Raw genomic sequence first — 16,804 nt, 5'->3', positions numbered from 1 at the left:
AGACAGTTCCTTTGACATGAATGTCCTAGCTCAAACAAATGCCTTGGGCTCATCAGATTCTTCTTCATTTAACAGTGTCAGGGCATGGCAAGCTGAATGAATCCATGTGGACAAGAGTTATGAGTGAGAAAGCAGAAACTACTAGCAAGTAGAATCCAACTGATTGTGGGACAGAAAAAAGCAGACACATGGACTGAAACAGCATTGCATCACTAGTAAAGCAGAAGGAAGGTCCACAACTCCTCTTGCTCAGTCAATGGAGATCCCTGGATCTCAAACTAACTTTCGCCACCAGCTCCTACCAAGCGTAGCTATTCGGTGAGCCTAACCTTGGATTCCCATGAGCTGCCTGTCTGTTTACTGTCCTGTGTGGATTCTGTATGTGCTAGCTTAAGATAGCTTCCTTTCCTTGCAAGCAAAATAAGGTAACTAAAATATCTATTTTTATATGACAAATATTGATATGGTGCTGACTATGTGCCAGGCACTATTTTAAGGGCTTTACAAATGCTGTCATTCTCATATTCTCCAAATGAGGAAACTGAGGTCTGCAGAAAAGGTAACTTGCCCACCATCATGCAGCTGGTGGCAGAGTGAAGACAGACACCAAGACACTGGGCACCAGGGTCTGTGCCTTCCTGTGTGGCCTCTCATTGGCCAAAGTGCCAAATAAGTTATATTATTTTGTTATTTGCTTGTCCCCTGTGGACTTCATGATATGTTAGTTATTAAGCCTATTCTGTAGATTTTTTTTTTTTAATAAAAGATGTCTCATCAAAATAACTAATATATTCAAGGTGGCAGAAAACTGTGCACCAAACCTGTGCCTTGTTAGCCATGTTACAGAGGAGATCACTTTGTTCTTTCTCTTATGGAAATAACAGATATCTCCAAAAAATTTACTTCCTTAAAAAAAAAAAAAAAGCTTGATTATAAACATTTCCATAAGCTACATTTGCTTAATAGAAAAGAAACATAATGAAAAAATTATACAAACTAAAGTGTAAATCTAACTATGTCTTCGGGGCCAATTTAGATAATCACATCCTGGCTTTTTCTTATAGCATTAAGTCTAACTACTGTAGAAACTGCTAAATATTTTTAAACCTACCTGATTGGCTGCTACCTAGCAAAATGTAAATGATTAACTTTCTTCTTACACCTATTGCTTTGCTGAATTTGGATTTCATGTTAAAATCCAAAAGTAAACACTGCGTCACAGATTGAACAAAGAAGTGTACCCCAACAACAGAAGAAAAACACACTTATTTTACATTATTTTTTCAATGATCATATCAGCCACAATTGAAACACCAGAAGCTTCCTAGCTATATCTCATCTTGCTTCCCTGTTGCGCTTTTTACCAGTTGGCATCAGGTCGATTCTGACTCTTGGCAACTCCATGTGTTGCAGAGTAGAACTGTACCCCATGGGGTTTTCAAGGCTGTAATTTTTCAGAAAAGGAGCCCTGGTGGCACAGTGGTTAGGCACTTGGCTGCTAACCAAAAGTTCAGCGGTTCAAACCCACCAGCCACTCCACAGGAAAAAGATCTGACAGTCTGCTTCCAGAAAGATTACAGCCTTGGAAACCCTATGGAACAGTTGTGCTCCATCCTATAGGGTCACTATGAGTCAGAATCAACTTGTCAGCAATGGGTTTGGGTTTAATCTTTCGGAAGCAGATCAACAGGCCTTTCTTCCAAGGCATCTCTAAATGCATTCGAACTGCCAACTTTTGGTTAGTAGTTGAGCACTTAACTGTTTGTGCCACCCAGGGGAACGTAAATCCAAGTGTAAAGAGGAACCCATAAAATCCATTGCCATCCAGTCAATTCAAGACATCTAAAAAATACTCTTTTGGAAGGTTGTAAAGCCAGAAAACAGTATAAGAAAACCTGTTAGGGAGTGAACAGTATTATAATTATTAAACACCACAGATATATAAAAATCATCCTCCAGGATAAGAATAAAAGTCATTTAAACCTCCTAGTTCTTGTGATAGTGGCACTAAGAACTATTTTATGAAGAATATAAACATCTTCCCTCATTATCAGCCTCAAAACATTAAAATTGATTCCCTTCATCCATTTCTTTCCCTAAATATCCCATTTGAGATCTGTCAGGTCTACCTCAGTTTTCTTCTGCATCTCAGTTTCAGTAGTAAATGTGGCTTTTCATAACTGTGGCCACCGTTCAAATAGTACATTTGTATTTTTCCTAGGTTTGCCTCTATCAACAATTTTTTAAAATCTGTTGACAACTTAACCATACACATTTCACAATTTCATAGTTCTCAAATATATTGTCCATAGACTTTTCTAGACACTTTTTCTTAGGCACTTCTACCTTCTTACAGACACGGTGCAAATTTTAGAGAGGCATCCATTAGTGTTTTTTTTTTTTTTTTTGGGAGAGGGTGCCTTTTGTTTTTAATGAGTGCTAACAGTTTAGCGTTTGAAGTACTGCAGTATTATACTAAAGGCAGACAGGGTTGTTCCAGTCCCCTTGCTGGCCGTGTCTTTGCCAAGACCAGGCACTGAAGTGTGGTTTTAGAGAACGGTCTACAAATAATTCTTCCTTGAGATATGGAAAATGGTAAGAATTCATCATCCTATACCTAAATGCTTGAAATCATTTCCCCCCTAAATACACAACCCTGTAATTCTCCTCTGCCACTACTCTTCCTGAAATTTACCCTCACTGATGTGTTGTTTGAATCCTCAGACTTCTGTTAGTCTACCTAACCTCAAGCACTTATTAAATAACTGCTTTAAACAAGGCACTGTGGAAAGCAATCCCAACAAAACAAAAACTGTAAGATAATACCAGCCCTCATGGAGCTTATGAGGACAGGATCTTATATTTTTTTATAGACAAGGTACAAATATGTAGAAATTAAAGAAAAGTATGTGATAATCAGGAGAGAGATAAAATCCTTTGGAAATTATGAACTGACATGTACTGTAATAGAATGCACATGAATGGTTATAACAGGAGACCTCAGTGTCACCTAAGAAGGCTTCGTGGAAGTAGAGAGACTTGAATAGAAAAGTCAAGGCCTTCTATAATTAAGATTTCACTCTACGTTCTTTCTTCCAGTTACATATAAAAGCATTAAGGAAAATTAGCTCCAGTAACACAGACTATGGTAGAATACTACACAGCAAATAATTTTGTTGAATTGTTACAATAGCAGGAAAAATATTTATGAACATTTATTCATTGCTAAGTGGAAAAGATTACAAAGAATATAATATGATGTCACTTTTGTCAAAGAGAAACATGTATGTATATCTACTGAAATAAAAAATACTGGCAGTATAAAATGTTAATAGTAATTTCCAAGATATGGGATTACAGGTTACCCATCATATGTAAACAACATAGGAACCCAACATATATATTTTGGCTAACAGTATCATAGTTTCATTGAAGAGTTCTTAAAAAACAAAGAACTGTTTGGTCTTCATAATTTCTTCATGTTAAAATGCTTGACTGGGCTAGGGCACACTAGTGCCTTCACCACTGTCCAACCAACTCATTTGAATTTAGAGGTCAAAACCAAACAAATATCTTCCATAAAGTCTGTCTTTGCTATATTCTTGCGCACTGCCATTTTCAACAAATTGTGTCCGTAATTCCTCTTTTGGGAGTCACCTAATTACTAATTTACACTTGACTTGCAATTCTCTTCTTTAACCAGCAGTTTCACATGGCATCCCTATTCCTCATATTATAAGGCTTCCATTTAGGGGGATGATCAAGATGCTTTCCCTTTATGCAACTCGTAATACACATATATTGTGTTGCATTAATTCTAATAAATAATGTTCCATGTTGTACTATCTCTGAAATTGGAATGCATGGTACATTATAATAATTATTTGGTAGGATTAATTCTTTCTTTATTGATACACAGAATAATGGAGTGTTTGATAATCAATGTTGTCATATACCTGATGAAATACAGTAGGTAGTCCCTGACTAATGACATGTTTGAGATATGACAGAACAGCGCTTATGACCATCAGTGTATCTGGAACACTGCGTCTTCCTGGGAGGAAGCTATGGGAAATGCATGCAGGGGATATGCAGAAAATTGCTGAGTTATGTGAACACGCTCCAAGCATTTGATTAGGATAATATGATGGAGGAGATTGGTGGAAAAATCATCTATATGGCAAGAATGCTGAATTTAGAACTTGATATTGCTGATGTGGAACAGCTCATACATCATGAAGAAGGGGAACTGACAAATCAAGACTTAACGGATTTTGTAAAGGAAGAAATGCTGAAGAAGAAAGAAATAATGAGGAAGAAAGGAGAGAAGTTGTTAAAAAATTTTACAGTGAAAGGATTAGCTGGAGTTTTTTCTAAACTAAATCAGAGGCTTCAGTTGCTTGAAAACATGGACCCAAACGCTGCTCGCCTTGCTAAAGTCTATAGGCAGATTCAGGAAGCAGTGAGATGTTACACTGAAATACATGAAGGAAAAAAGAAAAGGATCATACAGACATCTCTCACTAATTTTCTGACTAGAAACACCATCCCTATTCCCAGGGATAATTCAGAGGATCCAGAAACTTAAAATGCCAATGTTGTCCAACTCTTCATTGCTGGAGTAAATTTTTATGATTTGTGTTTTTATGTATGTACGTGTGTATTAAAGTATATCCTTAAGTTTATATGTAATGTTTCCAACCCCCAAAGATGAAGATTGGATTTATAAAGATACTAATAATAAAAGGCAATAATAACGAAAAGTGGGGGGAAAAAAAAAAAAAGAGGTATTTGACTTACTTCAGAACCGACTTAGGACAGAGTGGTTGGAACGGAGCCCTGTTATAAGTCGGGGACTACCTGTATATAAATTGCTATTTGTTCCAGTCAGAGTTATAAAATAGGCAAGTGAACCCATCATATGTAAACAACATAGGAACCCAACATATGCAAAGAAAAGAAATTCCTAAATTAACATATGTTAACTTTTCACTGGGGCTTAGTTATGAATTGATTATCTCATAGACCATGCCAAATTCTCCCTAAAGGTAATGAAAGCTAAAACAATGTGAATACAAGAAAAGATCAATAGTTAAGTGTCCTAAAAATGACCTCGTCCAAAGTAAACATCTTTATTCATTAGTGCAATACTCAAAGTTCATTATTCAGTGAGTGGAATTTGAAGGGAATGTGATTAGTTAATATTTTACCTGGATCACAAAGGAATGTATTCACCCCTTTCATCTAACAGTCTAAATTATTCATTAGTAAAACATTTTTAAGAGTGTTTTTCAGAACTAACCTTAAATGCAGCTTCTAAACCACTGCAGTTAAAGAAACCTTCACAAAGAATTGTCCCAAGCCTTCTGTCAAAATCCAAAATTTTGGATTTAAACACAGTATAATCATCTTCAAATTCCTGTAAAACACAAAATAAAATACGAGTTTACAGGAAAGAATCCAGCAGTGAAAGTAACAATCACATTAGCATGAACTTTCTTTCTCTCTCTATGAATTTATTGTTTACCACAGGATTCCAGGGAAGGTCAAGAAAGAGCTATACTGGACTGAATTTTCAAGTGGCAGCTCCTTTATAGGCGCACCAAACGTTCAGCACTGTTGGCCCACATTTTCAGGACCCTAAATAATGGCTCAGACCCTATATATAACATTCATGTTTTGGCCCATAAACTCACATAACAGCATCAGCTGGCCTCTTCCTCACAATCCATTTTGATTATAAATGAAACAATAAAGTTTTCCAGAAAAAAAAAAAACCCTACCTGCATTGAAACATTAGTACATTTATAAGATTAAATAGAAATTTTGTTTTATTTTGTTTTTCACAGAGCAGACAACCTACATGGAAATACATATTTCTTCACGTGAGAACTAAAATCCACAGGTCTAGAAGAAAGCATCATTAGCAAAACAGAGGGAACAGAATACTCTGACATTATCCCAGTGGCTTATTAGTATGCCGTTTACAACCCCCAGTGTCCTCCTAACACATACCCGCCTACTCCCATAATTAGAAGGAATGACACAGTGAAAGAATAACTCTCACGTCACAATCTTTAGTGAAGAAGTCCCAGGATTCAGAAACACTTTACTGCTCTGCAGTTAAGCCTCCCCTGGAGAGCATGCCACAGATTCAACCTAATAAATTCCTTTGCTACACCCACAAACTAAGCCTCTGTTGGTTAATAATAACAATAATAAAATGATGATGGAGAGCATTTATTTAGTTGTTTTAAATGCTTTACATTATTAACTCAACTCTAACAACACATATCATGCTATTGTTAGCTGCCTCAGCCCCCAACTCATGGGGACCCCATGCACAATGGAACGAAATGCTGCGTAGTCCTGCGCCATCCCCAGGGTCAGTTAGGGTTCAGACCACTGTGATCCATACGGTTTTCATTGGCTGATTTCAGAAGTTGACTGCCAAGCCTTTCTTTCTAGTCTGTCTTGGTCTGGAAGCTCTGCTGAAATCTGTTCAGCATCATGGCAACATACAAGCCTTCACTGACAGATGGGTGGTGGCTGAGCATGGGGTGTTTTGGCTGGGAACTGAATCCAGGTTTCCTGCATGGAAGGTGAGAATTCTACCACTGATCCACTAATGCTCCCAATATATAATGAAGGTGATAATATTTTCCCCATTATCTAGGTGAGAAAACAAACGCAGAGAAGTTAAATAATTGCCCAAGGTCACACCATAGGTAGATGGCAGGGCCAAAATTTAAAACCAGAAAACCTGGCTCCAAAGCCCACACTTCTAACCATGATGTTAAGTTTCTAAGTAGGAATCCATATTATATGGAATTTAACACACCCGGAAAAGCACAGAGTAACAGTAAACTTCCAGAGTATCATATCATATATTGCACTGCTATATTCAGCATCAAGAGGAAGTCTCCATTTCTCCTGAATCAGAGCCTAATAGTCTCTTTGTTCAGGGATCACTGATCTTTAAAAGTTAACAAAACTTCCCAACAAGTTTTCACAAGCCTAACTTCTCCCTCCTCTTGGTATGGTAACAAAGAACATACAACTTAAGATCTGCAAACATTATTTGAACACTTAGTAAATAATAACTCAGGGAGGGAAAAATGTCAACTTCCATCCCTGATACCTCACTCTCGTCACACACTCACTCCTGAAACCTGAATTAAGAACTTCCAATGAGACTTCTTCCCTAGGATGCCCCACAGGGAATTCAAACTTATCTTGTACAAATCTGAACTCATGATCTTCTCTATAAAGCTGCTCTTCTTCTGAGCTTCTGCAAAGGGGGATAGAAAATTTGGGAATGGTTAAGGGTGAGAGTTGAACAACATTTTGCTGAACATAAGTAATGTCACTGAACTGTACATGTAAAATTTACATGTACACAAAATTTACTGTTAGTCTGTTTTTCCAGGTATGTTAAATTCCCTATTATATGGATTCCTACTTAGAAACCTAGCATCATGGTTAGGAGTGTGGGCTTTGGAGCCAGGTTTTCTGGTTTTAAATTCTGGCCCTGCCATCTACCTATGGTATGCCCTTGGGCAATTTTTAACTTTTCTGAGTTTATTTTCTCACCTAGATAATGGGGAAGAGTGTTGAAATGGCAAATATTTTGTTATTTATATATTTACCACAATAAAAAATAAAAAGCTGATCCTCTTCTCACCTGCTCTAACAGAAGCTTGGGCAATCTCCTTGAGTCCTTTCTCTCTCCATTAAGTGCTATTAATCTTACCTGCCATCTCTTGAATATGCCCAGAACTCTCCACCTCTTTAACCCTGGTTCGGATCACCATTACTGCTCAGCTGGGTTTCTAATAACCATTCTTTTTGCCCGTAGCCTTGTCCCTCTGATTCATTCTCCAAACTGCAGTCTAAATCATCTTTCTAAAATAGAAATCTTATCGTCTCACTCTTTTATCATAATCCTCCAAGGCCTCCTCAGCATCCTTAGGATAACATTCAAAAGTCTTAGCCTAATCTCTAAGGTCCTGCATGGTCTGCACCCTACTTACTGCCCCCCAACGACTCTTCCACCTCTCCCACTTTCACACTCTAGGATATAGCCACACCTGCCTTTTCACATTCTCTCTTTCTTCATAATACAATTTTCTGCTCATCTCTCTCTTTCCTTTCACCCACTCTCCACTTAATTCATCCCTATCGATCCTTTAGTTCTCAGTTTACTTGTCGCTCCTCCCAGGAGTGGCCATCACAAATGCTGTCATAGCACTCTGTACTTTCCCCACTGGCACTCGGCGTGCTATGTTAGAATTGCCTGCCTGTGTTCTCATTGGGTTTTAAACTCAGTATAGTGGCCAGGTTTATTTTTTCACAGCTATAACACCAATAAGTAATGGGGTACCCAGAACATAGTTGTATCTCAATAAATATTTATTGAAGAATAAATGATGTTATTACTGAAAAATCATTAGAAAAATGTTTCTATATTTTGAAAACTGCCTTTATTGGTGACATGGGAAGGCACCGAAGGGTTTTGATTAGAGAAATGCCATGTTCCCACTTAGATTCTAAAAGGCTCACTCAGGCGGCTGTGTGGAGAACAGTCTCTACAGGAGCTAAGATGGAGCAGAAAGAGCAGGTCAGAGACAAATGCAACATCCACATCAGAGATGAGGGCGACTTGGTTCCAGAATGAGAAGCGGTCTGGTTCTAGATTTATTTTCAGGGTATATCTGATAGAACTGATGTTTGTTGTGAGAAAGAAGAGAGATCACAGATGTTTCAGTGGTTTTTACACGAAGTATCCCATTACCTGCACCCTTTATTGAGTTGGAGAAGGCAGAGAGAAGTAGGTTTGAGGAGGGAGTAAATCAGGGGTTAAGTTTTGAACATGTTAATTATGAGAAATCTATTAAATATCCAAGATGTTGAATAGGTAGTTGAAAATATGCTACGTGTTTGGGATTTAGGAAGTCTTTCACCACTAAGTATAAGGTGTTAGATACAGACTCTTGGAAGATATACTTTATCAAGTTGAGGAAGCTCCTCTCTATCCCTATTTTTCTGAGAGTTGTTTTTTTATGAATGGGTGTTGAATTTGAGAAATACTTTTTCTGTACTGATTGACATAATCATGGGATTTTTCTTCTTTAGGTTGCTAATATGGTGGATTATACTGATTGATTTTCAAAGATTGAACCAGCTTTGCATCCCTGGAAAAAATCCTACTTAGTGATGATATAGAATTCTTTTTATATATTGCTAATTGTAATTGCTACTAATTTGATAGGAGTTTTGCATCTATATTCATAATGGATATTGGTCTGTAGTTTTCTTTTTTTTTGTACCGTTCTTTGATTTTGGTATCAGGGTAATACTAGTTTCATAAGGTAAATTGGGAAGTATTCCCTCCTCTTCAATTTTCTGGAAGAGATTGTGTACAACTGATGTCAATTCCTTTTAAATGTTTGGTAGAATTTTCCAGTGAAACTGTCAGGGTGTGGACACTTCTTTGGGGGAGTTTTTAAATTTAAATTGAAAGTGATTCTTTAATTTACTGGGACATATTTAAACCATTTCTGCATGGAAGTGCAGGAAGGCTGATCATGATCAACTTAACTGTTATGTAAGCATTAGTATGTATTCTACAGGGACTGGGAGAACGCAGGAGGATGCACACAGTGGGAGGGGAAGGATGTGGGGGTGGGCAGACGTATTCCCACATGCAAATACATGTGAATATACTACTAGGCTGGAATTAGTTTGCTCAAATATTGTCTCATAAAAATTACCAACTGAATTTCCTCACAAAACCAAGGTACAATGAACCCAACTAATAGCACCAAAATGAACAGCTTATTAAGCAAAAATATATAATAATTGCAATATTCTAAGGCAACATAAAAAAAAAGGTCTTCTCTAACATAAGTATACCAATTAAGTGATCTTTTAGTTAACTCATGTTTTAATTTTAAGGCATGGCCAAATACAAGGAGCTTCTAGAATGTCTTCTAAGGTAAGCTAATCGACTATATAATAGGAGGGTGACGAGGAGCTTCAAGGGCAGGTTATTAATGTCTCCAACCCAGACCTGGGGATTAGAGGTAAGCCTTTCCCACCAGATTTGCAGAGTAAAACGGGCCCCAAAATCTGAATAAATACTAAGGAGGTATATACAGCAAGAGCAAATGAATTTTCCATTCCTACACGTTTGTGACTGTACAAGCTTTGGGTGGAAAATGGGGTAAGATCAGGATTCTTGGCATTTGCCAACGTAGTGATGTCCCTGGGTAGTGCAAACAGTAAACATGCTCAGCTGCTAACCAAAAGGCTGGAGGTTCAAATTCACCCAGTTACCTTGGAAGAAAAGCCTGGCAATCTTCCCCTAAAAATCAGCCATCAAAAACTCTATGGAGCATAGTTCTACTCTGACACAATGGAGTTGCCGTGGGTCAGAATCAACTCAACAGGCAACTGGTTCAGGTAACACAGTGGCATTAGCTAAACCTGGACACTTTCTCTAACCCCAGCACTCTTAACACCTCCTGAGTTTGTGGCTTTGAGGAAATCAAGACACTCCTGCTACTCAAATGCACCCGAGGGTCTGATGCAGGTTCTGTTCACAATCCTTCTCTTCTTGGTGGCCCAGGAGGCCACAGCCTCCTCCAAGTCTTGTTCAGTATACACTTACTGAATGCCAAGTACCAGACATTTTACAAGGCTCTGGGATGAGCTCAGATTATTCATCACCTTGGTCCTAGGTTCCTCCTACTTTTCCACAAATAACAGGGTGTCAGCTTAGGAGGGAGTCCCTAGCAATGGCAGCGTCCTTTACCATTAACTCCACTTCCCAAGAGTTGACTATAACTCAGAGGGGTTAAGTTTGCTAAGGAGTTCCTGGTTGGTACAAACAGTTAAGTGCTCAGATGCCAACCAAAGGTTGGAAGTTCAAGTCCACTCAGAGGCACCTTGGAAGAGAGGCTTGGTGATCTACCTCTGAGAAATTAGCCATTGAAACCCTAACGAGTACAGTCAACTCGACGACGATTGTGTTTTTCTTTTTTTTTAAGTTTGTAACCATATCCTTATAAAACTAACATACTGTCCTTGTACATTTCAAAAGAAATAGCTTATCTGGCTAACTATAAACACAATACTGACTAAACTCATATTCCATACAAAACAATGAGTACAGGAACCAAATTTTCATTTTTTTGTACCCTGGTGTCACTGTTCTTGGCAAACCACAAAAAATGAAGTTATTTTTATCCCAGAGCTGCAGGAATGCTCACAGGTAGCTCCCTGGCTACTAACATGCTAGAAGTGACACAGAACTGAAGAAGCTTAAATCTGGAAGCTTCCCCCTACTTCCTGAGGTTCTAAATATGAAATTATAAATAGCTCTAAATAACAGTAATAAGAAATATCAGCAACAACATGCATTTTAATAATATATGTAATGAATGGGATAAAACTAAATGTTCAAATAGACCAAAAAATTATCAAGTAATTCAGGAAAAGGCTAAAATTAAGCACTAAGTTACATGGATTTCAGATAATCAGGTCAAAATGAGTTAAGGTGGAAAGTTCATTTTCAATAGACGTAAACAAGAAACGAATCCAGACTGAAGTCCACAATTTAAAATGCAAAGGCCCAAGTTCTGGTTCCTGATGGACCACTAACTAGCCAAGAGACTTCAGGCAAATCATTTAATCTCCTTAGGTCCGAGAGAGGTTGGACTTAGTGGTACCTATTCTCACTGTGACCTATGATCCTTTCCAGCTTTGCACTGATAGAATTCTATAAAAAGAAAATGCAAAGGTACGATATTACCATGTTATTGTAATCAGCTGGGTCATACGTGCTTTGCGTAAAAACTTTACAGAGCTCCATAAACTCTTCACTCATCTCGTAGATTTGTTCATTTAAAATTGCTCCCCTGGTCCCACCAAATTCAAGTCGTTCCAGCTTTTCAAATTCCAATATGGTGACAAATACATCCTTTGTAAAAACACAGCACAGTGAACACCTTAACACCAAACTGAACAGTGAAAGAACATTTCAAAGTTTTGAAGAAAGAACATTTTCAAACTTTTAAAATTTGTGGGTCCATGGGCATTCATATGATGGAAAATATTAATGATTTAACTGAATGAAATGACTGCTAATTGTTAACATTATACTCCCATTTTCATATTTACTGAAAACTTTCTCACAGTCCACCGTAGCTAGACATATGACTCCTTAATTTTATATCCTTCTAACCATAAGCAAGATCCTCAGGTAATATCCAAAACTCATATTTCCAGCCAGCTACACTTTGCAGTGCATCAGCTACCTTAATGAAAGGGAGCTCAAGAGGTTGTTAGGATCGTGTGACATGTTTGGTATTCAAAGAGTTTAAGAGGCGTTCAGGCTGATAAAGCAGTAATGAGAATTTTCAACATAAAAAGCTCCAATTTCAAACGAAACTCAATAAATCTTATATCAATGAAAAACCCCAAGCTTGCTAGAAAGACCTTTAGAAAGATATTAAGGCAGTATCATCAGTCCAAACTTTTTTTAAAAAAAACCTTAGCCAGTTTATTCCATGAAAGAGAGTGTGTGTGTGTACATGGGTATTTGCATTTCATTCAATGTTCATTTTTAAGTATTTTTAAAATATTATACAGAGAACATATTAATTTTCGTGTTCTTTTTTTAAAATTCATGAACGGTTTTAATATTTTTATAGTATAATATGTATTTATGTACTAAAATATAGTGTGATATTTTACATCATCAAATGGGTTTTCAGGTATGGAATTCCAGTTTCAAACATATAAGGGAAAAGACAGATTCATTTACAGCTGCCTGATTTACAAGTATATTCCAGAAACTGAGTAAGTCGTAAGTCAAGGAACACTGGTACCTAGAGAGATCCATTTAAACTCAGCAAAATAATGGAATAGAAAAGAAATCAAAGCTTTTAAAACTATCCTTATGGCACTTGCTTAATGACCTCGTTAGAATCACTAAGAAAAAGGACTTCCCACCTACCAAACAGAATAAAGTATTCCCTGAAACATGTGAAAAGCTGAAGGAGTTTTGAAGGCACCTACAATATGAACACGTTCCAAGTCAATAAATAAATACCTCTATTTTAATTAAACGGTTGAGAAACTTGTCAAATCTGCAAAACACTAGGTGAGACTGGAAATCCCATGGTTTCAGCTCTTTGTTTCCTGTGAAATAGCGTGCCAATCCTTTCTGATAGTTGAAAAAACAATTTCTGAAAGTCTTTAAGATGTGAATTGCAACCTGCACCTTTTCCATTGAGTCTTCAATTTCTCCTTTCAAAAGCTCCTCAGGTGAAAGGTAAGCTATTGCCTAGGGTTGAATGAAATAAAATGATTAAAAAATATATTTAACAGTTTTTACTGTAACCACCTCTGTTTCTAGGAGTCAATTTGGAATGACAATGTCTAAAATGAGGCCAGCACTGGTGTGAGACAGGAAGCATGAATTCTAGAAATTCAGACACTTGGGCTTCAATAACATACTTGTGTAAGTTAGAATGATCTGTAGGAAATTCTGCTATTTCTGAATTTATACGTTCTAGCAATGACTAATTTTTGCTAAGCCCCATAGGTATGACAACTGTGTAATCAAAATTTGCATGGATATTCCTGCAAGCAACTATTCTTCACAACTGTCTTTTTATACAAAGAAATACACAACCCAGGGAGGGGAGGGAATCTATCAGAGCAGGGATTTTGACAATATGGTCACCTTATCTGGCAGTAAGGAGCCCTGGCGGCACAGTGGTTGAGCACTCGGCTGCTAACGGAAAGGTTGATGGTTCAAACCCACCAGCTGCTCAGTGGGAGAAAGATGTGACAGTCTGCTTCTGTAAAGATTTACAGCCTTGGAAACCCTACAAGGGCAGTTCTTCTCTCTCCTACAGGGTCTCTATGAGTTGGAACTGACTCAACAGCAACAGGTTTCCCTGGCCATACAGCCACATGCAAAGGTGAAAAAGAGCTGGTATAGGTTGATACAGCATTGAAAATTTTTTCAGGTTAGCAAACTACTTTTCTGGGGCTTAAGCAGCATTATAGGACGTAAAACTAGCTGAGGTATGCCACATGAACTAGTTTTGAGTAGATAAAAGGGGAGGGAAAGAAGGCTTTAAAAAAAAAAAGAAAAAGAAAAAAACAGACAGACTAGCTGATCCACGTAGCTCTGGTCAAATTCTCATAGGCCTATCCTCCAGATTCCTCCCGGTTCTTCACCCACCGTATTTCTTACATAAACACTCAGAATTTCCTTCTTCAAGAACCTATGAATTATGAGGTTCTTTTGAATACTATTCCTTTTTGATGCATCTTAACTTCATATGAAATTACAGATTTAAATTTTGTGCCTTTAATTTTGTGGTTGCTTAGAAAGTTAGAAGTTTTAATGGAGAACATAATGAAAGGCACCAAGTTCAACATAACAGATGGAATGATATTTTTTCTTATTGTAGACATACTATTAGTCCCCTTCTCCCTTCCCTCATCAATGGCAATAGTTTTATATACAATACAGACTCTATGCCATAAATCTGTAAAGTAGTAAGAAAAGCATTTAATGTCTAATTACTCTATTGATCAGAATCGCTCAAGTTCTGGCTTTAGATTTTGAATCTATGCTCTTATTTCCCACTCAGGCTGGATAGAAACTTAGCCTGTCCATGGAAGTTGCTAACGCTGTGCACACAGCAGGGATGAGAACTACACTTTGGTGTGGGTTAGGGATTCCATATATTTATATGTATTCTTTACCATAAATGTTCTTTTTTAGGAAGCTGAAATCTATGGAGACAGACTGCACCGCTTTCTGTTTCAGCAGCCCGTTACCTAGTTACCTACACGTGAAGTCATCTCCCTTGGGCAAGCCATTCTTACATTCATTCATGTGCTTCTCGGCTAACTCGCACATAAATGGGCCAATCCCAGCCAACTCTGTTCTACTCGATGCAGTTAACTTTCTGTTCATACAGCCCATGGTTGAATAAGACATCATAAGGCAAGGGCGGAATACTCAATACCCTAGATCAGAATCTATATTCTTTTCCTGGGCAGTAGGGTCTGTGAGGGGAAAAGCATCAGCAGGAGGCAGAAGACCTGACTGTGAGCCAATAAGGAGCCATTAACTGCTTTTGGGACATCAGTTAAGCCATCTCAGTGGGTCTCAGCTTCCTTATCTGCAAAACGAGGGAGATGAATTAAGTGAACCTCAAGATCCCTGCTCACGCTTTAGCTCTGAATTCTTCCATTTCCTACCGTGTATCTGTCTGGAACATACCCAAATACACCAGCTCTCTATTGTCTCGCATTTAGTGGTATCAGCACAAACAAAAAAGAGCCACCGGATTTAGCATGAACTGGTACTACTTCAGGGCTTTATAAATTAAAATAAACACCAGAACCAAACCCACTGCCACCAAGTCAGTTCTGACTCACGGCGACACGATGTGTTACGGAGTAAAACTGCCCCGTAGGGCTTTCTGGGCTGTAAGTTTTATGGAGGCAGAGTGCCTGGCCTTTCTTCCACAATGCACCCAGGAGGGTTCATCAACCGTTACTTTAGCAGTTGAGAGCAAACTGTTTGTGTCACCCAAGGACCTTTATAAATTAAAATACGGCTAACCAATCTATTTCGTGGGGCTAGGCAGGCCACATCCGTATCAATGATATTATGCTAGTTTGTTGACTATCTCCCAGCTTCATCTTTTCTGTTTTTCATGTCTTTCACAGAGTCAAGTGGCCCTGGTGGTACAGTGGTTAGAGCGATCGACTGCTAACTGAAAGGTTGGTGGTTTGAAACCACCATCGGCTCTGCAGGAGAAAGATGTAGCAGTCTGCTTTTGTAGAGATTTACAGCCTTGGAAACCCAATGGGGTGGCTATGAGTCAAAATCGACTCTACAACAGTGGGTTGGATTCACGGTCTTAATTTTTATCAATCCCTGACGCCTCTTCTCCACACTCAACCTCTCAGACTTAAACTCTTCCTCACCTAGGACCTGGCAGATGACAATATCCATAGTGGGGATACCAAGTCATAGAAAGAGAGGATGGTGGACCTAGAGCAGTGATGAGAATACAGAGACCCGGAGGTAGAGTCAGGTTACCAGAAAAAGTAGGCAAGGCATTAATACCCCGTTACCAAAGCATGTTGTGCTGCATCAGATGTGGCCAGATGATGTCTTCTATGTGTCTGAGCTAAATGGTTGTATTAACGGTTGTTGACGTTAGGTTCCAGTCAAGTCAATTCCGACTCACAGGGACACCATGTGACAGACTGGAACTGCCCCATAGGGCTTCTAGACTGTAATCTTTACAGGAGCAGATCACCAGGTCTTTCTCCCACAGAGCCGCTGGGTGGGTTTGAACTGCCAGCCTTTCAGTTAGCAGCTGAGCACTTAATCATTGCACCACCAGGGCTTCTTGTGTTAATGGCTAGTGTTAGAAAACAAGTGAGGAGAAACACAGTTGCTACATAAGTAACAAAGGGTTTCTGACTGTAACTGATGCCTGGAAGGGTCAGGCAGATAATGAAGATGAGTGAAGCAGATCAGGAACAATAGCCAATGGTGGAGACCACAGTCACCTGGACAGCACCTGACCCATCTAAAGCGACACCTGAAGCTCTAGCAGCTGACTGTGCCAATGAGGATGGCCAAGCCAGAGTTGTGAGGTCTCAAACTTTTCAGCAGTAGCTGAAACTCTGAAATTTTAATGAAGCCTTCCCAATTTTAGTATTGGCTAAATATATATATATATATATATATATA

At 38.4% G+C, this 16,804-nt stretch overlaps 1 protein-coding gene across 1 annotated transcript in view; it reads right to left on the bottom strand.

Annotated features, from left to right (window-relative positions):
- Positions 1 to 13,465, bottom strand: part of LOC101351062 (dynein heavy chain 11, axonemal) — a 334,378-nt gene extending 320,913 nt beyond the window's left edge. The window contains exons 1-3 of the mRNA XM_023732310.1: positions 13,118 to 13,465; positions 11,816 to 11,983; positions 5,303 to 5,419 (exon numbers count right to left, since the gene is read on the bottom strand). Coding sequence (XP_023588078.1) covers positions 5,303 to 5,419; positions 11,816 to 11,983; positions 13,118 to 13,297 — 465 coding nt within the window. The 5' untranslated portion in view covers positions 13,298 to 13,465. The remainder of the gene's footprint in view (positions 1 to 5,302; positions 5,420 to 11,815; positions 11,984 to 13,117) is intronic.
- Positions 13,466 to 16,804: the final 3,339 nt, after the last annotated feature.

The sequence above is a fragment of the Trichechus manatus genome, unplaced genomic scaffold (assembly GCF_000243295.1).
Source record: "Trichechus manatus latirostris isolate Lorelei unplaced genomic scaffold, TriManLat1.0 scaffold00050, whole genome shotgun sequence".
Taxonomy (NCBI): domain Eukaryota; kingdom Metazoa; phylum Chordata; class Mammalia; order Sirenia; family Trichechidae; genus Trichechus; species Trichechus manatus.
This window is presented reverse-complemented; position numbering and strand designations above follow the sequence as displayed.